At 36.9% G+C, this 23313-nt stretch overlaps 3 protein-coding genes and 1 pseudogene across 3 annotated transcripts; 1 reads left to right on the top strand and 3 right to left on the bottom strand.

The window, feature by feature from the left end:
- On the bottom strand, window positions 5237–6601 carry LOC109711167 (annotated as a pseudogene).
- LOC109711761 (protein FAR1-RELATED SEQUENCE 5-like) lies at window positions 7673–11420 on the top strand. Its single transcript, XM_020234972.1, has 2 exons — window positions 7673–8290; window positions 8905–11420. Exon 2 carries the CDS (start codon window positions 8907–8909, stop codon window positions 10956–10958), a length of 2052 nt encoding a protein of 683 aa, XP_020090561.1. The 5' UTR covers window positions 7673–8290; window positions 8905–8906; the 3' UTR covers window positions 10959–11420.
- Window positions 13028–14290, bottom strand: LOC109711409 (probable carboxylesterase 5). Its single transcript, XM_020234423.1, has one exon. The coding sequence runs from the start codon at window positions 14272–14274 to the stop codon at window positions 13147–13149; it is 1128 nt and encodes a 375-aa protein (XP_020090012.1). The 5' UTR covers window positions 14275–14290; the 3' UTR covers window positions 13028–13146.
- Window positions 19638–21338, bottom strand: LOC109711414 (probable carboxylesterase 7). The gene has a single exon (XM_020234429.1). The coding sequence runs from the start codon at window positions 21158–21160 to the stop codon at window positions 19868–19870; it is 1293 nt and encodes a 430-aa protein (XP_020090018.1). The 5' UTR covers window positions 21161–21338; the 3' UTR covers window positions 19638–19867.

The raw sequence follows: 23313 nt of genomic DNA, 5'->3' as shown, positions 1-23313 counted from the left end.
CGGAAGCTCCGTGCTTTAGAAGCATAGTAGCTTCACTCATATATTATATATATTATATATATATTAGAGAGAAGAGAGAGGAGAGAGAGGAGAGAGAGAGAGAGAGAGAGAGAGAGAGAGCAGGGCTCTGCGTGCTCTCAGGAGCACGAGGCCTCCGTGCTCCTGAGCGTTTTCGATGATAGAGTTTTCGAATCGACGATCGCTCCGTTAAACTTGATCTAGGATTTAAAGTTTCTAGAAATAATTTTTGCGATTTTCGATATCATTTACCTAGCAATCGAAAGGATTCAAAATCAATAATTTTTAACGGCTGAAAATAAAAATCCTATAAAAAGTGGTGATATAGCACTAAAATTTTCGATCAGAAAATAGATCTTGTTATATGATAGTATAAAGAATTTTCTATCAAAATTTCATCTGATTTGAATACTTCTACACCGTTAAACTTGAAAACGGCCAGATATCCACCATTAAAAATTATAGATTTTGAATCCTTTCGATCACTAGGTAAATGATATCGAAAAATCGCAAAATTATTTTCTAGAAACTTCAAATGCGCTAGATCAAGTCTAACGGAGCTGATCGTCAATTCGAAAATTCCATCATCGAAAACGGCTCAGGAGCACGAGGCTCCGTGCTCCTGAGAGCACAGCAGCCGCTGCTCTCTCTCTTCTCTCTCTCTCTCCTCTCTCTCTCTCTCTCTCCTCTCTCTCTCTCCTCTCTCTCTCTCTCCTAATATATATATATATACTATATGTATGATATGCTACTGTACTATCAATAGTACCAAGCCTTTGGTACTATTGAGTTTTCGGCCGTTGGATGAATAGATATGCGGTTAGAATGATAGCGGTCCCCGCTTAAATTGATAGTGGTCTCCTATGGTTGAGTAGGTGGTTGGTTTAATAGTATTATCTAACGGGTGGAAATGATCAAAGGGTGGATCTAATGGTAGAAAACTCAAGAATACCAAGGCTTGGTACTATCGATAGTATAGTAGCCGGACTGTATATATATATATATATCTAACAGCAGAAAACTCGATAGGACAAAACAATTAGTACTATAGATAGTATAATAGTCGGACTATATGGAGAGAAAGAGTCCGGCTACTATATTATCGATAATACCAAATGCTTAGTGCTNCTCTCTCTCTCTCTCTCTCTCTCTCTCTCTCTCTCTCTCTCTCTCTATATATATATATATATATATAGAGTGAGGCTACTATGCTATCGGAAGCACGGAGCCTTCTGTGCTTCCAGCTCGTTTTCGATGTTGCGACTTTTGAATCGTCGATCGGCTCCGTTAAACTTGATCTAGAGTATTTGAAGTACCTAGAAAATAAATTTTATTATTTTTCGATATCATTTGCCTAGTGATCGAATGGGCTCAAAATCAACAAATTTCAATGGCCGTAGTGAGCCGTTTGCAAGTTTAACGGTGTAGAAATATCCAAATCACGTGAAATTTTGATAGAAAATTCTTTATACTATATAAAACAAGATCAATATCTTTGATTTAAAATTTTAATATCATATTATTATATTTTATAAGATTTTTATTTTCAGCTGTTGATTTTGAGCCCCTTCGTTCACTAGGCAAATGATATCGTAAAATCATAAAATTTATTTTCTAAGTACTTCAAATACTCTAAATCAAGTTTAACGGAGCCGATCGACGATTCGAAAGTCGCAACATCGAAAACGAGCTGAAAACACGGAAGGCTCCGTGCTTCCAATAGCATAGTAGCCTCACTCTATATAGCGGTACAATCTTGACATGCAACTATTATGTCGATTTACCGATCGTCCCTAGAGCAAGTGGTAAAGGGCTTGGTAGTTGGTACCCGAGACTCAAATTTGAATCCTAGTTGATTCACATTTTCAGCTAAATTTATTTCTAAATAAAATAAACGAAACGGATAGCGTGCTATTTATCTCTCAAAAAAAAAAAAAAAACTATTAGGTCGATTTGATTTAGACCATTTATGTTTAAATACCAGCTAATTCAAGTTATAAAATATTACCTCTAAAGTGTCTTGAGTAGTTTTCTAACTCAACTATCAATCAATTTCGGATTAGGATATATACTCAGACAAAATAAGTTAGATTGCAAATTGGGTAAGAAAAATGGATTTATAGATTAGGAGAATTAGATTTATTTAAAGAATCAACTTCAAATTGCCTCTATGCGTTATACCTAACTTTTATCTTACTGCCTTGTGATTTAAAAGATTTTATTTTGCCTATCTATAGTTTAGCGTAATTTTGATTTTTGTCATTTGAGATTTTTTAAAAAAATTTCATGCTGCCACCTTATTTGACATAGAGTACTTTGGAGACATAAATTAAATTATATGGGCACAAAGTAAAATTTTTTAAACTAGGGAGTTGCAAAAGAAAAATGAGTTAAACTAAGTTGGGGTAATTATTTAAACTCTTATTTTATTACATGAATTGATTGATCGGATCAATATCAACATTTGACCGAACTGTCCAATCAAATAATTGATGGATCGAGCATGTCAATTTTGGGTGGACTACCTATAATGATAAATTACATTTTTTTCTAATTAAACTGTAATTTTGGCCATCTAACTTTAATTTATTATGAATTTTGTCTTAAACATTATGATTTATTACATTCAAATCTTAAAATTCAATATAACTGACCGAATATTAATATATTGCTGATATAACATTAATATGAATCTACTGTATGATGTGAGAATAATTAAAATGCTGCATCCCTACTACATCAATATCAAATTATCATTCAACCATCCAAATTGGATCTTGAGACTCCATTATAATAATCTAGAAAATTTGAGTTTGAAATTACAATCAATTAAACTTGGATTACGTACCAAAGTGTTACTTTCTCATAATTTGAGGACAAAATGTATGATTTAAACTTGAAGTTGTGAAGATCATAAAAATTTAATTTGTTTTGATTAAAATATTGACCTTAATTGATTTGTGAAAACAATTGATCACACACTCAAATTTAATTTAATTTTTTTTTCTTTCACTATGAAAGAATAGTCTATATTCAATTACTAAGAGATCGCATAATATGGGCTTTGTCGCCATCAAGGTTGCCCCAAAATCAACGCCGTAGCATCACAATATTGAGAGAATGGAGACGGTTTCAGGAGGAGGTTGAGGACGCCGTGGCAGTGGGAGCAGAAGGCGGATCCGATGGCGAAGCCTCTGCCGTGGAAGTAAATAGCTACCGTTTGATTCGGGGTTAAGAAAAAGCTAGTTATTCTGGGGATAAGGTTAAGTTCAGGGTTAAGATTGGATTAGAGTATTTTTGTATTTGGTTGGAGGTTGGAGTTAGTTCAGTATAGTGAAAAATAGTGTTTGGTTAGAGTAGGTGGGATAAGAAGGATAATGGGTTATTATGAATAGAAAATAATGTTTGGTTGGAGTTTAGTGAGATTAGTTCGGGATTAGTTAATCCCATCCATTTTTGAAAGTATTTGAAAATAATATGGGAGTTAAGGGGTTATTCCACCTCTTAACCCCCAACCAAATAAGGGCGTATAGAATTTCGGCGTCAACGTCGGCGTCAGTGTCAGTGTCCATGGATTATAGTAATTAACAATGGCGACGACGACAACAACAACAAGTGGCCTGGGCATAGGAGATTGTAGCTATCTTTGGTGAGCTAGTTTAGGGCGTTGTTAATAATACCAACTGCCAGATTCCATACAGCTACATTTTCGGGCCCGTATTCACTGCGGTGGTTATTCTATACACGTGAAATTTATTTACTTGTCGATCAGATGGCAAGAGTCAATACGCGTGGGATCAACTTGTGTACAGAGTAGTCCGACGGGCGAAACGTATGATGCTTGTGTATGTGAATTTATTTGCGTTTCCTATGAAGAAAATTTTGCTAAGAAATTTAGGCTGTGTTTGGTTCGGATATAAATAAGAACTACTAGTTGCAGAAATAAATATAAGTTCAGGTATAAGTAGGAACTAGACTAATTTTGCGTTTGGATAAAAATTAGGTTGTTGTTATGAATAAGATAAATAGTATTTAGATGATTAGATTGGAACAAGAGAAATAAAAGTTATAATTTGAAATTAAAATTATATTATATAATTAATTAACATCAAAATATTACTTAAAAATAAATAATAAATTAATTATTAATAATTAATTATAAATAATAATGAGTATTAATAATTATTAATAATTAATTATAAATAATAAATTAATAATATTGAATATCTAATTAATAATAATAATAATAATTGATAATTAATAATAATAATAATAATTAATTAATTATTAATAATAGTGATTATCTAATTTTTAATAATAATAATATCGATTATCTAATTATTAATAATAATTATTATTAATATTCATTAATAAATAATAATAATTATTAATAATTAATTACTAGTAATAAATTAATAATAATAATTATCTAATTATCAATAATTAATTATAAATAATAAATTAATAATAATGTCGATTATCTAATTATTAAGGATAATAATTATTAATAATTATTAATAAATAATTATAAATAATAAATTAATTATAATAATTATCTAATTATTATTAATTAATTATAAATAATTAATTAATTAATTAATTATTAAAGCAATAAATAATCATTTAAATATATTAATTAGATTAATTAATAATTTACTGGCATTAAAATTAAATTTAGATTTTAATTAACCTTGTTCTCATCAAGAAACAAGCTTGTTCCAGGAAAAAGGTGGAACATCAGTTTCAGTCTTATACCAGCTTGTTCTTGAAACCCTGGAACTGCTGTTCCCGGGTACCAAACATTACGTTTGGGAATAAAGAGGGGAACAAGAGCTTATTCCCCCCTTGTTCCTGAACCAAACACTACCTTAATGATTATTATATACGTGCTTCTAAATTCTAAATATAGTTAGTTCACATAAACAAAATTTAGGAGTCGTTTAGTTGTAACTATACGACAGTTGTAACTATCTATAAATACAAATATGATGTTTGGTTTAATATATTTAACTTCAAATGCATACTTTTTTTTTTTTGTATTGGAGGTAATTTAACTATTATATATATAAAATAATAAAATATAAAAAATTATTTCCTAACTGTAGGTAATTAAATAAATTATTTATAGTTATTGTGCTTTTTATTATATCAAACAAAACAAGATATGTATTGTTATTCGAACTGCATGACATTTTTAACTGTACTGTATTTATAATTATATCTATCCAAACCACCCTTATTTGCATTCAGTGATAAAACTTGATGGTGACGCGACAAGCACGATCTTAATTTCCACACAACTACTTTATTAAACGAAAAGGACTCGATTAGAATAACCAAATGGAGCTACGCATCCAAACTCCAAAAGGCTAAATCATCACACAAAATGAAAAACTCCCACTCACTCCAACAAAGGTGGCGAGGTGGGGAGGGGTACCATGACCAAGAGCATCACAATAAACCCTAATAAAAGAAATAATTTTTCATTCTCAATCAATCGCTGTTAATAAAAGCCACGGTGCGCGCATTGAGCTCCCGGGCGGCGGCGCACGCGGGGCGCAGCACGTGGAAGGCGTGGCCCTCGCCCTCCGACTCGACGAGCTCCGCCGCGCCGCGCCACGCGCTGGCCCGGAGCCCCTCGTAGTACCACCTCCCCCTGTCCCTCAGATGGTCCCTCTCCGCCACCGCCACCACCACGCGCTCGCACCCCAGCTTCTCCACGCTCGGCGCTCCCTCCGCGAACGGGTTCGCCAGGGGATCGTCCAGCCCCCGCTTCGTCCCCGGGAACACGAACCTCCAAAAGGTCTCCGCCCTCGCCCTCAGCGAGGGGTCGGCGCGCGCCTCCTCCCCGACGGGCGCGCTCCCGTCGAAGTAGGGGTGGATGAGCATCATCCCCCTGGTCCGCACCCCGCGCCGCCCCAAGCCACCCTCGGATCCGGCGCGGAGCGCGACGCTGTGGGCGATGTTGGCCCCGGCGCTGCACCCGATCAGGAACACGCGCGAGAAGTCCCCGCGCTCCGCGGCTCGGCCCCGGGCCCCCCGGGGGCGTGCGACGCGACCCACTCGAGCGCCGCCCACGCGTCGTCGTGCGCGGCCGGGAGCGGGTGCTCGGGGGCGAGGCGGTAGTCCACGGAGACGGCGACGGCGCCGGCGTCGGCGGCGATGCGGTTGAGGTACCGGTGGCTGAAGGGGTCGGAGGCGGAGCCGATCACGAAGGCCCCGCCGTGGAAGTAGACGACGATGGGGAGCTTTTCAGGGTTAGGGTTAGGGTTAGGGTTAGGGTTTTGGGGTGCGGGGGGTAAGTAGAGGCGCACGGAGAGGGTGGAGGCGAGGGGGTCGATGGAGACGTCCTTGGAGGCGACGAGGGTTTCGGGGTCGGTGGAGGCGGGGACGGATTCGGACGCGTAGAGGCGCTCGACGCGCCCGCTCTTGTATTGGCGGATTACGGAGAAAAATTCGCACTGGATTTCGGAGTCGGGATCCATCGAAGAGTTGAGAAAAGTAAACGGAGGAGGAGGAGTTCGATGCTCAAAAGCGAGAGCAAAAGCAAAAGCAAAAACAAAAGCAAATGCAGGTCCCCAAAATAAAGGGTGAAGGTTAGTTCACGATTTGTACTGTGAGGGAGGTTTTATTGTGTTTCTTTATTTTAAAGTTTGGTTGTTGAGTGGTTCTATCACGAAGGAGGAAAAAATAAATAAATAAATAGATAAAAACTTGAAATATTGTAGAGGGTAGAAGAGGATGGTGGGTGTGTGAAATAAATGGAATGAACCCCATTGGAGTTAATAATTCCTCGTATCTGATACCAACATATTTAATTAGGTATTATTGATTCTAAGTTAATTTATGTAAAATTTATTTGAGTTATATATACTATTTTGATTTTACTACTTTTAATTTACTTAATTTAAGTCATTTGATTATTCTTCGCATATTAATTAAATTATAGTTATGTGAATTACATAAAATATACCAGCTAAATATGTAAATATATTCAAATTTTAAAGTTAAAGAGTTACCGACCGGTGTAAATCAAATAAATTAAAAAATCAGTAAAATTAAAATTTTCAAAGATAAAATAGTCGGGTTAAATAGATAATAGTTGAAGTATGTTTTATATTTTTTTTTAATCTAAATTTTATATAAAACAATAATAATAAATTTATATTTTTGAATATTTAGATATTATAGTTGAGTGAATATGTAAGAAATAACTGCTTCAATACAGATTATTTTTGTAGGTAGAGATAGGTTACAGACTTTAGCATGTATTTGATTGGACAAAATCTTAACCTCGAAGAACCACTGACTTTCAATCTTACGCTAACTTCAACACAGGGCAGGTGGAAAGCGTAGTCGCCAGCGCCAAACATATCAAAAGTCCTGAGCTCCGTCCGAAGTTTATACGAAGTAAACCCTCGTTCCTAACATAAGTAATAAAAAATTTGATGATTGATATTTAAGATTCTAAATTTTAAATTTTAGTTGATTAACATTTTTAGTTAAATTTATTTTTAAATGAAATAAACGAAATAGATAACATGCTATCTATCAAAAAAACGAAATAGAAGCACATCACGGTATTTATTTATTTATTTATTTCTGATTTTGTCCTGCCAAATGCGGAATCTGAAAAGACGGTGCCAGTTTGTCGAAAGCACCAGCTTTCCCTATTTTTTCATTCTAAACGACCTTTTGTCTATTTGAATGTTCTAAATTTAAGAAAAAGGTGTTGACAATTTATCTAATGATCAAGTTACTGGCAAAAATATAAGTGCACGCAGTTTAATCCTTTGGACACTACGTTCTTTTTATAATATTTTAGTTGTACTCACAATTTCTGATTAATTTTATTAATCCATGATGATTTATTATTTGTTTATAAATTAAATTATTTTGAAAAAAAAGTATTTGGGCCGCGAATTAGGCCCATTGTCTATGAGCCTCCGACCGGTAGACCGGCTCTACCATCTCATCCTCTAGACTGTCCAGCCAAATCATGCCACGTCAGTTAGTATTAACCCGTTCTACGTGTACGGCGTACCCGAACCATGGTTTTTTTTTAACTTCCCACTCTAACCGTGGTTAGAGACTCCGTTCTCTCCCTCCTCGCCTCCTCCTCCTCCTCCTCCTCCGCTCCCTCGCTTCATCACCTTCACCTCTTCAACCCACTCGGCCAAAAAAATCGGAGCTCTTTTAGGGTTTTGTGGGTTCTTAGAGGCGATTCTGCTCGTTTTATATCTGATTCAGTTTCATCTTCTGCCCTAAATCGGTGAGCCTTTTGATGGTCTCTCTTTTTTTTTTTTTTTTTAACAAATTAGGTTTTGATCAAATTGGCTTGATAGTTCCCTTCTTGATGATTGGTTTGTTCAAAAATTCGGTGAAAAATTAGTTATTTTTTGTATTTGTGTAGGTAGGATTTGAGTACTGTGTAGCGCTTGTTTGGCACCAGAAGCTCAAATTTGAGCTTAGTTTTTAGGGGCCTAAGATCTCATTGGAGCTTTTTATTAGAAACTCTAGAACCTTATTAGAGAAACTATTCTAAATTTACACAGCAGAATCGATCTACAATTATATAACAACAATTTTACTGTTTGAAGTTGCATCAAGTATGTAAAGAGAGAGAGACACACAGTAAAGTACTGATGTTGGAAAGGTATGTTGGACCTTCCAATTTAGAATCCACAATTTTACTATTTCTCTGGAAACCAAACGGGGCGGAAAACTGTAAAAGTGGTTCTCCATGAGAAAAGTTTTTTTCCAGATAACTTTTTTTCAATAATTTTCCGAGGAACCAAACAGCCGATAGTTGCATTGGCTTAATTTGCTCATTTGTGTTGATTTTTGTCTTAACATACCACCTCAACCAAACGATGAAAATTGTAGTGATGGAGAGTTCTAGTTATGTCATTGAAGATGCTGGAGAGGGTATGCAGCTTGACGGTAGCAGAGATAACCGACAAGAGGTGGAGAAGGAGGACGGAGAAGAGGCGGAAAAGGAAATCGAGACTTCCCTTGTTTTGATCCGTCGGGCCGGAATCAACAACTTGTTGGGGCAAGTTGTGAATAGTGAGGAAGAGGCGTACAGGTTGTATTGCGACTACGGCCATCGCATGGGTTTTAGCGTTCGGAAGGGTAAGCAGAACTACTTTGTGGGGACCAGAAATATCCGTACAAAAGATTACTATTGCTCAAAGGAAGGTGTTAGATACGACGAGCTGCCTTCTGATGTGAACGCTTGCCGGCCGGATTATAGAACTAATTGCAAAGCCATGGTCCGATTTAGAGTTGATGAGGAGGGGCGGTGGAAGGTGATTCGGTTCGTGCCCGAGCATAACCATGAGTTGGCCAAACCAGAAGAAAGGCACTTGTTGAGATCTGCAAGGCCGGTCGGCACAGCTAAGGCAGGGGTAGGAGATCCAGCGGCGAATGCTGGAACCCCAACAAGCAATGTGCAGTCCTCTAAGGGTGAAGAAGGTACTGGAGCTAAAAAAGTTGAAGTAAAAAGGGGTTACGCTGGCGTGCCAAAGATGACATTGATTGCGACGGAAGACTCTGAGAGCCTTGTAGGCCATTTCAAGCGTAGAGCCAATGAGGAGGGCATGTTTTATTGGGACGTGCAAGTGGATCTGAGAGGTCGAATGACTAATTTTTTCTGGAGGGATGGTCGGAGCAGAGATGATTATGACTGCTTTGGTGATGTTGTGGTATTGGATACCTCTTATCGCACAAGCAAATATAACATGATATGCGCATCATTTCTTGGGGTTAACCACCATTGGCAGAACGTCATGTTTGGATGCGCATTTTTGTTAGATGAGACGAAAGCATCCTTTGTGTGGATGTTCAAGTCATTCTTGGAATCGATGGGTGATCGGGCTCCTAAATCGATCTTCAAAACTGATCAAGATCAAGCAATTTCGGAAGCAATTAAAGAAGTATTTCCTAATACATCTCATCGCCTTTGTTTGTGGACTATTCAAAAGAAAGCACTTGCTCATCTGGGCACTCTGAATTCTTCTCGAACATTTCAAAACCTGTTCATGAGATGTATTCAGGAATGTAATTCAGAAACGGAGTTTGAGGAGGCATGGGCTAAAATGCTTTGCAAGTACAATTTACAAGATCACACATGGATTAATAGCCTACACAAAATCCGACATAAGTGGAGCTCGGCTTTTAACAAAGATGCTTTTGACGGCGGCATTGAACTTCCACAGCGGGGTGAGAGCCTGAACAATGTGTTGAATGGTATTGCAGACAAATCAGCTTCTCTTACGGAGTTTATTCTAGCATTTGAGAAGTTAGTGGAAGATTGGCGTAAAAATGAAGCTGAGGAGGATTATCGTTCTAATCGTCGGGAACCTTTGCGTGCAATCAAGCATAGCGATATTTTGAGGCACGCTGGACAAGTTTACACGCACAAACTCTACAAAGTATTTGAGAATGAGTTTCTCGATGGATGTGGAGCTACATCGGTTGAAGAAACTCCATGCGGTGGCACGTTATATAGGTTGGAGTTAAAGATGCAGGGGAGGAGTTCAAAAGTCTGTATCGTGGTACTCGACACATCAACCATGCTTGTCAATTGTAGCTGTAAAAAGTTTGAGACGATGGGCGTACTTTGTTCTCATGCGCTAAAAGCCCTTAACCTCAAGAATGCGGACAGGATTCCTGAAAGATACATTTTGAAGCGGTGGACCAAAGAAGCTAAGAAAGGGTTGTATAAGCCTATCAACGAAGATGAGCCATCGCAAGAAGAGTGCAAAGAAGCTGAGCTTGCCTTTTGTTACCATGCAATGCGATATGCTTATAATCTTGTAATGAAGAGCCAGTGGCACGAGGAATCGAGAAAGTTGTTGTGGGATGCTCTCGAAAGCGGAGAAGAATCAGTCGAAAAGTTTATCGAGCTCCAAAAATTGCACGCACATTTTCTTTAAAAGTTTGAAGAAGCCGACTATGGCGATTTATAAACCAACGAACCAGCTCAAAGAGGAAGCACAGAAATGGGAAGGGCAAGCAACATACAGTAAAGGAGCTGGACCTGTACAAAAATGTGGACTGGCATTTGTTTCTATTATTGCATTACTTCAAAATTTTCGTTTTTGAAGCGTAGATTTTCGGAACTAGAGGATTATGGTAATAATATATCATGTAGCTTGATGAGGTAGCTTGAGAGGATCAAATGTTGTTGCTTCTCGGTTGCGGCGTTGTGCCCTTCATGTCACAGTGTATGCTTCAATACTCCCAGAACAGGAACAATGTTTGCTATTGTTCTTGGAGTTCACTTGGTAACCCTTGTTTAGTGGATGGGGTGATTAATGTTGAATTTAGGACGCGTTTGGTTTGCACTATGAAAGATTATTTGGAGTAAAATGATATTCGAGAATTTTATTCCTATTCATCCTATTACTAAGAATATAGTATTTCGGTGTTTGGTTCGTACGGTCATATTATTTAGTCAATGTTATTTAAGATTACGAAAAATATATAATTAATTAATTTATTATTTTAATTAATTTTAAATAATATTATAAAAAAATGCAACATCTTTTTAGAAAAAAAAGAGAGAGAATATATATTAGAAAGAGAGCATAATTAAAGAAATAGGAAGAGAAATAGAGTCGAGATTAGAGAGAATGAGAGGGTTGAGATTTTAGAAAAAAAGGAGAAAAATAGCTTAGTTTAGAGAGGGAAAAAGAGTTGGAAGTTTAGAGAGAAAAAGATAAGTTTCGAGAGAGATATAAGGTTAAAGTGTAAAGAAAAATAATATTAACTAGCCGGCGGGTAGGAAGAAAAAAATAGACTAGACATATTATAATTAACCCAATCCATTAATATAAGGATATCCATCCTCCCTCAAAGGAATAAGATTAGTACTTTTTGGGATGCATCTCATTCATAAATAAATTTAATATTACCAACTAGATTAATTAGTGCGTTTAGCCAAACACCGTCATTTTTTTTATTTTTATTAGATTACTAGAAATTTTAAAAAGATAGCGCAAACCAAACGCACCGTTAAGGGCACGTCACAGTTGTTTCTTCAATGTAATTCCTGTACATAACAGTTTTAAGATAAGGCCATTTCTGGTTGAGCCCAATGCTTCAAGATCTCTAGCGTTGTTTTGTTTAAATTGAACAAAAATTCTATGGGTCCATCCACACCATGAAAGCAATTGTCAAATTTAGTATTCATCATTTACGATGCTAGTACTCTGGTTGAATAAACGGATTTGGTGATCTCACCTTTTGGACGGTCCTTAATAAATTTTTTGTTCATTTAAATTTATTTTGGATTCATATCCTAATCCATTTCCATAATGTGCGTTCAGCAAATTTACTTCTGTCATATGTTGCATTTAATTATAAATTACGAAATGTCGCATTATTGATTAGGACATCGAATAACAAGAAAATAGAAAAATGCAAAATGAAGCTTATTATTCTGTTCTTGAATGCCTTTATCATGTCCTTATTCTTCTTTTGATAAAAACTACTGCAACTTTAATACTACTACTACTAATAATAATAACAATAATTTAAAGTATTCTCCAACTCGTCTAAAAATTTAGGAAAAAAAAAATCAAGAAAAACAAAAACAATAATTTTCTATAAAATAAAAAGAATAGAAAAAATAATTTTACTCGAAATCAAACGAGCAAAAAATTAGAAAAAAAAATTATGTTTCATAAAATTTTTCAAGTAACCAAACACCGCAGAGGGAACGTAAAAAAAAAATTAAAAAAAAAAAAAAATTCTGAGAAGAAAAAAAAAAATCTACAAAAAAACATCTTTTTATAATTTCTATATTTCAAATAAAATTCTAAAACAAAAAAAAAGAGATTTTTTATTAAATTTTATTTTAAAATTATAAAATAGAGAGTATACTGTTCCCGAGAATAAAAAGATGGAAAATAAATTTTCAGCAAGAAAACTTCTCTTTAGATTTTTTTTCTTTTTGTTTTTTTTCCCAAAAAAAAAAAAAAAAAAAAAAAAAAAACCCAGACGCACGCCACACCACACCGTCGTTACAGTTTACACACGCGAACGAGCGCATGACTAAAACCGGCGACGCCCAGAATGTCGCCGCCGACTCCCAAGTCCCAAACCCCTTGGAGCCTAAATCTAACGGCGGTGGATGAAGGAGACGAGAACGTCGATCTCCTTGGCGGCGGCGGGGCTCCAGGGGTTGGAGACGAAGTAGACGTGCGGCTCCCCCTCGGCCTCGTAGACCTCCACCCCTCCACCTCCGCTCCGCCTCAGCCCCTCCGCGTACGCCAACCCCCTCTCCCTGAACACGTCCCTCCCCGCCACCGTCACCAGCGCCCTCCTCATCCCCCATCCCCCCATGCCCATGCCCGAAGCACCCATCGGGTTCACCGCGGGGTCGTCGATCCCCATCGCCCCCGCGCACACGAACCCCCACGACCTCTCCATCCCCTCCCGGATCCACCGCTCCCTCGGCTCCCTCCCCACCGCCTCCCGACCCCAGAAGTACGGGTTCTGCAGCACCAAACCCTCCACCCTCACTTTTCCCTTTCCCGCCCGCGCCGCCGCGTTGTGCGCGATGTTCGCGCCCGCGCTGTCCCCGGCCAGGAACACCCGCGCCGGGTCCCCGCGCGCCGCCACCCACCGGTCGCCGCCGCCGCCGCCGCCGGCGAAGGCCCACCGCAGCGCCGCCCACGCGTCGGCGTACGCCGCCGGGAGCGGGTGCTCCGGGGCGAGGCGGTACTCCACGGACACGGCGAGGGCCCGCGCCCTCGACGCGAGCGCGTTGAGGTAGTTGTGGTAGAAGGGGGAGAACGCCGACTCGATCACGAACGCCCCGCCGTGGAAGTACACCACGATCGGCACCCGCGCGCCGCCCCCCTCGCCGCCGCCGCCGGGGACGAGGTCGGCGGGGAGGAAGAGGCGCGCGGCGAGGCCCGTGGCGGGGTCGATCGCGACGTCCCGGGACGCGACCCCGGTGGAGGGGTCGAGCCCCGCGGGGACCGTGGCGGTGCCGTGGAGGCGCTCGACGCGGCCGCTCTTGTAGACGCGCACGAAGGGGGCGAAGTCGAACTCGACCTCGGCGTCGAGATCCTTCGAGCGCGATGGATCCGAGGACCGGGTTGGGGTTAGGGTTAGGGTTTGGATTTGGGGAGAAAACGACGGGTGGGGCGAGGGCGAGGGTGGGATCCACTCCTTCGTGAACAGGTAGAGAAGGGAGAAGCAGGAGAAGAGCACGAAGGGGACGAGCGAGCACCTCGCCATGAGAGGGAGAGAGCGCTTCTCCATGCGTTCGAACACAAGCATCGGCGTTAATGGCGACGCTTTTGGTCGCTCCTTTTAGCTGGAGAACATGGGATTTATGCGGAAAAAATGGTGCGCGGAGAAGGTACAGTGAACGTGCAAGATATTATTGTTTCTTGTGGATTTTGAAAATTTTACAATAGTTGGATTCTTTTTTAATTTAGCGGCAATTTCTGTGGTCTTCTTTGGCCTGAACACAGGTCAAACACCTGATGTAGATGTGATGCTCATCCAATGGGAATGGAGCTCCAGAGTGAGGTAAACGGAATTAGTTGATAATTATTCTAAACTATGTATCATTATTAGCAATTTAATTTTTTTAAAACTTTAATTTTACTATTTATTATTATAATTTATTTAATTTAAGTTAGTCGACATTATTCTGCCTTCAAATTTTCATCTAATTAAATTTATAATTATAAGAATTATATGAAGTATACACTAACTAAAATAGACGACGCATTTAAATTTTAAAGTCAAAATATTGCTGAATTATTGATAAATTGGGCTCAAACCATAAAGGTTTTGTACAGTAAACAGCTAGGTGAATTAGCTACTAGTAGCACGTTTATGGAGGATTAGGGGGTGTTTTGTGAAGAGAATTAGTGCTATTTACTATTTAGGAGTTTTTTGATACATATTGCATAAAAAGTCAAAGTCGAATTTATTCAACTTTGCATTCGGTGGAGTAGAAAATGAATGCCATACAGAAACTCAGGTTCTCTTTCACCATTTTTACGATTAAGGTTTAGTTTGATATTGAGGAGATCTAACGCTATTAGATAGAATGAAGTTGAAAAAAAATATGTAGTGATATATTTGTGCGTTCTCCGATGGGACCATAGAAAATATATCATAACTGACTAACCGTAATATACAAAATGCAATATTAAGTACAAAAACAAACAGAATATTTTTTCATCATTATTTCTCACCGCACGTAGGGGTGTAAACGAGCCGAACACGAGCTAGCTCATTACAGTATCGAGCAGAAAAATTCAGCTCGTGTTCGGCTCGTTAATAAACAATCCGAACACGAGCTTGCTCATGAGCTGGTTAACGAACAATAAGTTAAAATGATTAGATTGAATATATATAAAAAATAAATATATAAAATTTTATCCATTAGGCTTTGATCTAATATTTGAAATTTTACAGATAAATAAGTCTTTTCATAATTGACTTATGCTTTATATTTACCTNATATAAATTAAATAAATTATATAAATATAAAATATATGTATTCGAGCTGTTATTGAGCGTTATATAAATATAAAATATATGTATTCGAGCTGTTATCGAGCCGAACACGAGCGAGCTGACCTCAGCTCGTGTTCGGCTCATTTATTAAACAAATCGAAAAATTCAGTTCGTGTTTGGCTCGTTTACTAAACGAACGATTCGATTTCGAGCTCATTTCGAACCGAATACGAGCTGGCTCGCAAACAGCGAGCTGGATTGCCACCCCTAACCGCACGTAACGTAATTTTTTCGTAATTCCAAACGAAGCCTAAGAGTGGTTTTGCTGACTTTGAGCATCCAAACAACTAGGAGAAAGTCCTAATTTTTCAACTTAACTGACTTTGATGCGCATGCAACCATACAATTCGTTAACCTACCAACACGAAAAAAAGGTTGGGAGTGTAGAAAAAGTTGTCCTTCTTGTACATTGTGCCAAACTCAAGGATGTTTTAGTAATATTATGATGTTTGAAAGAATAAATATTTTTATTTTTGAAATACTTCAATATCTTAGGATACAGATGAGTAAAAAAAGTTTTATCCATGATTTGATATTTTTTTTAAATTTTATAGAATACTTAAAATTATATTTAGTTATTTTCTTTAAGAATAGTTTAAAAAAAAAGTACTTCTCAAAGAATAAGGTAAAATGGTAGGTTTATTTTAAAATAATTTGGAATAATCTACTTTGGTCAAATGAATTGTCTGTGTTAAATTTAACAGTGTTTGACATAATACAAAAGATAAAATGCTTAGCTCCTGGTTTTTTTTGTTAACAAATGTAGAGAATTAAAGCTTAGTTTTGATCATTCTGACTAAAATTAAGTAAATCTGAGATAATATAAGAACTACCTTAATTAGTTCGAACTGGTCACTAAAATTGTGCTGTCAATTCATATATCACTAGTTATTCATGGAGTAATTACAACTATTCTAGCAATCTGAAATTAATTTAGCACAATAATGGGGGGGTTTACTGTAATTGACATATTAAATGATGAACACTTATTGGATTTAACCAAAATTCATGAATCTCATTTATTTATAGTAAAAAAAGTCGTTCATTTTCTAGAAATAAATTTAGTTGAAAAATATGAAACAACTAAATTCGAACTTCAAATTTTAAATATCAATTATCGAATTCTTTATCACGTGTACTAGAACGTTCCCTTATTTTTCTAAATTGTTAATATATTAGGATTATATAATATGAGTATTTTCTTATTAGTTTATACAAATTAGTTCAAGACTATATGAATCTTCTTCTATATTTAAGATTTTTATTAGATTTATGCTTGAAGTCAAAAATTTCAAGTATATCTGCTAACGCATCAACAATCTAATAAAAGAAACTAAACATTTTTTTAGCAAAAATTGACTCTCTTAATCTCACTTTTCTGTCCATATTTATCAGTCCAATCATTGTCTTGTGATACTGAAGCACAAAGTAAAACAATCACCATTTCAATTCAAATTGAAATTGAAATGTTTGAAGCGGGGTTTGCATAGGTGCTGTAATAATTTGCTTGGGCCACGTTTATCGGCTTTTTGAAGCGCGACTTGCGAAGTTCAATCATGAAAGAGCGAAGATCAATCATTAAACAGCATTACTTTTATCTGCACACCGAAAGCACGACTATAAACCTTACATTCTAACATTCTACAATCTTATCGAACTGTTACCTACAGCAATTTGTGAAGGACTTGATGATTGATATTCGGGATCTCAAGTTTGAATTTTAATTGATTTATATTTACAGTTAAGTTTATTTTTAAATGGAATAAACGAAACAGATAGCGTATTATCTATCTCTCAAAAAAAAAAAAAAATCTATAATCTTTGAGGGCTACAATTAATTTGCTAATCTTATCAAATATTTTGATTCAAAATTTTTAAAACTTTTTATTCTAAGATTAGGATATATTGTCCCATATAGAGTGTATAGATAGTACTTCTCAAAAATCTTTAAGCGACTACAAATTTTTACAGAAATCTATTTTTGTAATATATACTATTTCGTTTATGCTAAACTATACGCTTGGTTCTTAAGCTATAAGAGATGTTATATTTTCGCCTTCAAACTGTAGCTTTTTGTAGTTTTTAACTCAAATTTTCTAATTTATTGTGATTAAATTTTACAAAATAGTTTAATTCACTAAATATTAACGTGTCACTGACTCAAATTTTATCGTAATTCACTAAATATTAATTTATCGTAATACTGGCACATGACTCACATTCTTTCACTGTACCACTACATCAAATTTTAGAAACTATAAGTTATAATTTATAATAACTAAAAATTTGAGGACAAAAGTAAGTGACACAGAGCTTTATGTTTGAATAAGTAGTTAGAACATACTAAAACAGTAATTTAATTTATAAGCAAAATAACAATTATAGTAAATAAAAAGAGTTTAGCTACTATCCTTTCAGGATAATGGAGGCATTCGTCCTTCTAAGTCATTTTAGATGATAAGAATTCCGAATCGATAATTTGAACTGTTAAAATAGATTTAGAGTATTTATAACGTTTAAAAACTAAATTTTATAAATTTTAAAATTTATTATCAAATTTATTGAAGAGTTGAAAAATGAACGGTCAAAACTATATAAACTTGTGAAAATAAAGAAAGTTAGGGGTCATAACAAATGCACAATACACTTTATGGACTAACCAATTAAATCCTTTTATTTTTCTCCTCTAAACCACAACTTGAAATTTTTTTTCTGAGAGAACGATAGTTTGCTATCGCTTTATTTATCATGTTTTCAATTTAAAATAGTACCTAATAAAAAAATAAAATTAAAGAATGTAGGTTTTTTTTACACCTTTACTTTCTATTATTTTTCCGGATATTAACCCAACAGTCCATACTAGAATCTTATACTTCAGCAAAACTTTATTTTTTTGTATTGCTTGCATGCTAGAATAAGAAAAAAAGTGATTCTGAATTGATCTCATCCTTAACAATAAATTTTTTTATTTATTCGATAATAATTTAATTATTTAATAAAATATTCCTTACATCAATCAATACAAAATAAAATAAAATGAATTAGGCATTAGTTCATAAAGTCCACATTTCATAGGTGCAAAGTCCAAACTTGGAAAATCATAGCTTGTGGAAAAAAAAAAAAAGGAAAAACTTCAAAAACCCCCCTTATAGTTTCGTACTTTTTCATTTTAGTATTCTATAGTTTAAAATGTATCAAGTTAGTATCTTGTGGTTTCGCACTTTCTCACTTTAGTATCCTGTGGTTTAAAGTGTATCAAGTTAGTACTCTGTAGTTTTATTTTTGTATCAAGTTAGTGCTATGTGATTTTATTTTTTGTATCAAGTTAGTACCCTGTAGTTTTATTTTTTTCTTAATGAAATATTAAACCAAAGGGTACTAAAGTGAGAAAGTGCAAAATCACAAGGTACTAATTTGATACACTTTAAACTACAGAATACTAAAGTGAAAAAGTGCAAAACCATAGAGTACTAACTTGGTACACTTGAAACCACATGATACTAAAGTGAGAAGAGTGAAACCATAAGGGGGGTATTTGAAGTTTTCCCAAAAAAAAGAAAAGATAAAGAACAAATGAATCCTTACGCATAGAAAAAATTAGATGATGTTTTTAAGGGTATAATAGATATATTGAGTAAGATTTTTTATTTTATATTATATACACCACAATAAAAAAGAAAATTACTGTGCTCTACTTATCTGCAATGCTAAGGCCCATTACCCCCTTGTTGGGAAAAGACATGTCTCTCATAAATGAGTTGTATGCATATAAATTCGCGCGAGATCTTAACTTTCATAATTATATATCTGGAAATTATAGTTATATACAAAGACGACACTAATCATCAAGTTTAAAGGAGAAATTCGGTATCTGAATGAATGATGATTTAAAGTACACTGATGTTAATGTGACTTAGGATCTAAAGGGCATGTATAACAATTCAAAATATGAAAAATGCTTACTCTACGGGTAAAAGATGATTGTGATCATACAATCTTTTATTCTAGAGTTCAGATTATTTTTCTTATACTTTTAAAAAATAACGTTAATGTGAAAAAGTTATTTCTTAAACAGTAATATTGTAAAATTACAACTACTTTTTCAATATAATCCTAACATCTCTTAGATATTACAACAATGCTTGAGCCGAGTGGCGACACACTGAAACATTGTAAAAAGTTTTATCTTTAACAAAATACAACGTATCGGAATGGGGCCAAAGTGTTCGACGAAATGCCAAAAACAAACTCACCTACACTATGTGTACAAACGCACGCTCGGATCGAGCTCCCTTCAAGGGCGGTTGATGAAGGCGATGACGGCGTCGATCTCCTTCATGGCCTTGGTGGAATCGAGCTTGGTGAGGAAGTAGGCGTGCCACTCCCCACGGGTCTCGTAGAGCTCGACCTCCCCGGCGAACCCGCTCCGCCGCAGCCCCTCGGCGTACGCCACCCCGCGCGCCCGGAACACGTCGTCCTCCGCCACCGTCACCATCACGCGCCCGCACCCCATCCCCCGCCCCCACTCCCCCTCCCCCGTTCCCCCCATCGGGTTCACGTACGGGTGGTCGATCCCGTACGCGCCCGCGCACACGAACCCCCACGTGCTCTCCAACCTCCCCCGCACCCCCGCGTCCCGCGTCTCCCCGGCCACGGGCTCCTTCCCCCAAAAGTAAGGGTTTTGGAGCACCAGCCCCGCGACCCTCACCCCCTCGTTCCCCACGCGGAGCGCCGCGTTGTGGGCGATGTTCCCGCCGGCGCTGACCCCGGCCAGGAAGATCCGCCCCGGGTCGCCGTACCGCGCGAGGAACTTCCCCGGGCGGGCGTTCGCCGCGGCCCACCGGAGCGCCGCCCACGCGTCGTCGTACGCGGCCGGGAGCGGGTGCTCCGGGGCGAGGCGGTACTCCACGGACACGGCGACGATCCGCGCCCGGGCGACGAGGAGGTCGAGGTAGCGGTGGTAGGTCGGGGAGAACGCCGACTCGACCACGAAGGCCCCGCCGTGGAAGTAGACGAGGATCGGGAGCTTCGGCTCCGGATCCCCATCACCGGCGGCGGCGTTGGGGAGGACGGGGAAGTAGAGGCGCGCGGCGAGGCCGGTGAGGGGGTCGAGGACGACGTCGAAGGAGGCGGCGCCGCCGGGGGCGGCGGAGGGGGAGGCGGGGACGACGGCGGGGACGACGCGGCGCTCGACGCGGCCGCTCTTGTAGAGGCGGAGGAAGGGGGCGAAGTCGAATTCGACCTGGGAGTTGGGGTCGTCGATGGTGGGAGGCGACGACGAGGGTTCGGAGGAGAACGACGACGATGGGGATGCAGGGAGGATGCGGCGCTTGGTGAGGAGGAGATAAGCGAGGGAGAAGAGCGCGATGAAGGGGAAGGAACGCTTCGCGAGCGAAGCAGCGGAGGAGGTGGCCATGGAAAAGTCGGCGTTTGATTGATTTGTTTGTTGTTCGTGAATCGGGAGTACTAGTTTTGGATGTGCGGGGTTGGAGGCAGGTGATGGAAAGTCAACGGGTGCGAAAGGAGTAGGGGTGTCAACGAGCGAACACAACCGAGCTGGGCTGGGCTCGTGTCGATTAATACTCATTCCGAATCGCTTTTGTCAGTTACACAAAATACTAGTCGGTTTAAGCCAACATGGACCATGTGATGGATCCTAATGGACCTCTTGGTCTGTTTATCAAGCGTGACTGTGTCAGCAGTATACCTGCTAGCCTTAAAAGAAATGTGTGTATATATAGAGAGAGAGAGAGTGCACCTGAAATGCTGGTATATAAATAATAAATACTATTGTTGTACTATTTATAATATTATAATGAATTATGCTGGAGTACTATTAATAGCACCAATGTTGTTAGTGCTATTAAGTTGTCGGCCCTTGGTGCTAGTGATATGCGGTTAGAATGATAGTCGTCTCTTAGGATTAAATAAGTGGTTAGTTGAATAGTATGATCTAACAGATGAAAATGATAAAAAATATTGATCTAACGGCAGAAAACTCGGTAGCACAAGTGCTTAGTTATATTAATAGCATTGTAGCCAAACTCTATTATAACTCCACTATAATATAATAATAATATATATAATATATATATATAATATATATATAATATATACTAGTTATAGTGCACATGCAATGCACGTAACATTTAATTAAATTAAATTTATATTAATATTTTAATTAAGTAATTATGTGGGATATATTTATTTATCAGTTAGTTTTTCTAACATTATTTTTTTTTATGTTTATCCAAATTTTAAAAAATTTGAAGTAATTCTAAATTTTAAATTAATAATTCAGATTTAAATTTATGAATAAAACTCAATTTGAAATTAATTTTGAATCCATAATTCAATATAAATAATTATAAAGACATTAATTTATTTATCATCCATCTATTTTTCAAAATTGATATATTTTCAAATTAATTAATTTTTTCAATTTGAAATACTGTTACACACCCATCATATATAATTTAATTAATATTCAATTTTTAAAATTAAAATATTAATATTACATTGAAATTATGAACCAATATTTAAAATTTAAAGTATGATGTTGATAAGCTTTATTTAAATTATTTTTATTTTTCAAACCTTTTTTTTTAATTAGCTAATATAGAATAGTAGATACAAATATTTAATATTTGGCATAGAGATTTCGTTTTTTTATAAGTATGGAATATATTTTATGGGGCGCTTGTGAAAAATTTCTGCAGCAAATATCCTTCAGTTGACAAAAATTTGGATAAGTATTAAATTTCCTTCATTATTCTCGCAATGAAATGCAATATTTTTCCGACTAAAAAAAGTTGTTGTCTGTGTCAATAATTATTTTAATATATCTCAAATCAATATCAATTTGTGAATCATATTTATCTACAAAGTTAAATTTAAATTGTAAATTTATATGTTATATTTTTATTGAAAAAAATATCTCATATTTCAAATATTAATAGATAAATTTATTCGAATAGTTTAGTTGAAATTTAAAATTTAAACCAAATATTAAAGTTTACACTTAATTATAAAATTAAGTTTAAAACTTTAATTAATTTTAAAGTTATAAAACCCACACATTTGTAATAAAGTTTAACTTTTATTAATTAATTGCAAATATTATTTGTTATAAAATATGATATTATGTGGGCAGCGGTTATTAGAAGATATGGCATGCATATAAAAAAGAAAATTTGATACGTATTATTTGAGGCAATTTAGGTAAAAAAAGTGACAGATACTTAATTCGTCAGTTATTAGATTAGATCTAATGACTAAGAATTAATATATTTTATGATAATTTAAAAATAAAATAAAAATTGTACGACTGTGATTTATTCCATTAAAGTTGAATGAATGATATTATTAGTATGTAATTGGAATTATATTAATAGGGACCGGAATTTTGGGAAAGAGAAAAAAATTCAAAACTCACGCTTTTATAAGTAGTATATATATATATAATTAGGCTACTATACTATCTATAGTACGGGAGCTCCCATACTATAGTGTTGTTTTCGATCTTAGGGCATTCAAATCAACGATCGATGCCGTTAAATATGATATAGGGTATATGAAGTTCTTAGGAATAAAATTTTAGTTTTTTTTTATATCGTTTACTTAGTAAATAAATTATGTCAAAATGGACGGTGAGAATTGAATACTCTTTAAAATATTAAGCATAAGGACTTTAAATTCTAAGAATCAAGAGTTAACGCTTAATCTAATACGTTGTAAAGT

This window comes from Ananas comosus, linkage group 6 (assembly GCF_001540865.1).
Source record: "Ananas comosus cultivar F153 linkage group 6, ASM154086v1, whole genome shotgun sequence".
In the NCBI taxonomy this organism is placed as follows: domain Eukaryota; kingdom Viridiplantae; phylum Streptophyta; class Magnoliopsida; order Poales; family Bromeliaceae; genus Ananas; species Ananas comosus.
This window is presented reverse-complemented; position numbering and strand designations above follow the sequence as displayed.

Excerpts from the sequence above, each read along its gene's own strand:
- LOC109711761 (XM_020234972.1), top strand. The coding sequence starts at position 8,907 with ATGGAGAGTTCTAGTTATGTCATTGAAGATGCTGGAGAGGGTATGCAG.
- LOC109711409 (XM_020234423.1), bottom strand. The coding sequence starts at position 14,274 with ATGGCGAGGTGCTCGCTCGTCCCCTTCGTGCTCTTCTCCTGCTTCTCC.
- LOC109711414 (XM_020234429.1), bottom strand. The coding sequence starts at position 21,160 with ATGAGTATTAATCGACACGAGCCCAGCCCAGCTCGGTTGTGTTCGCTC.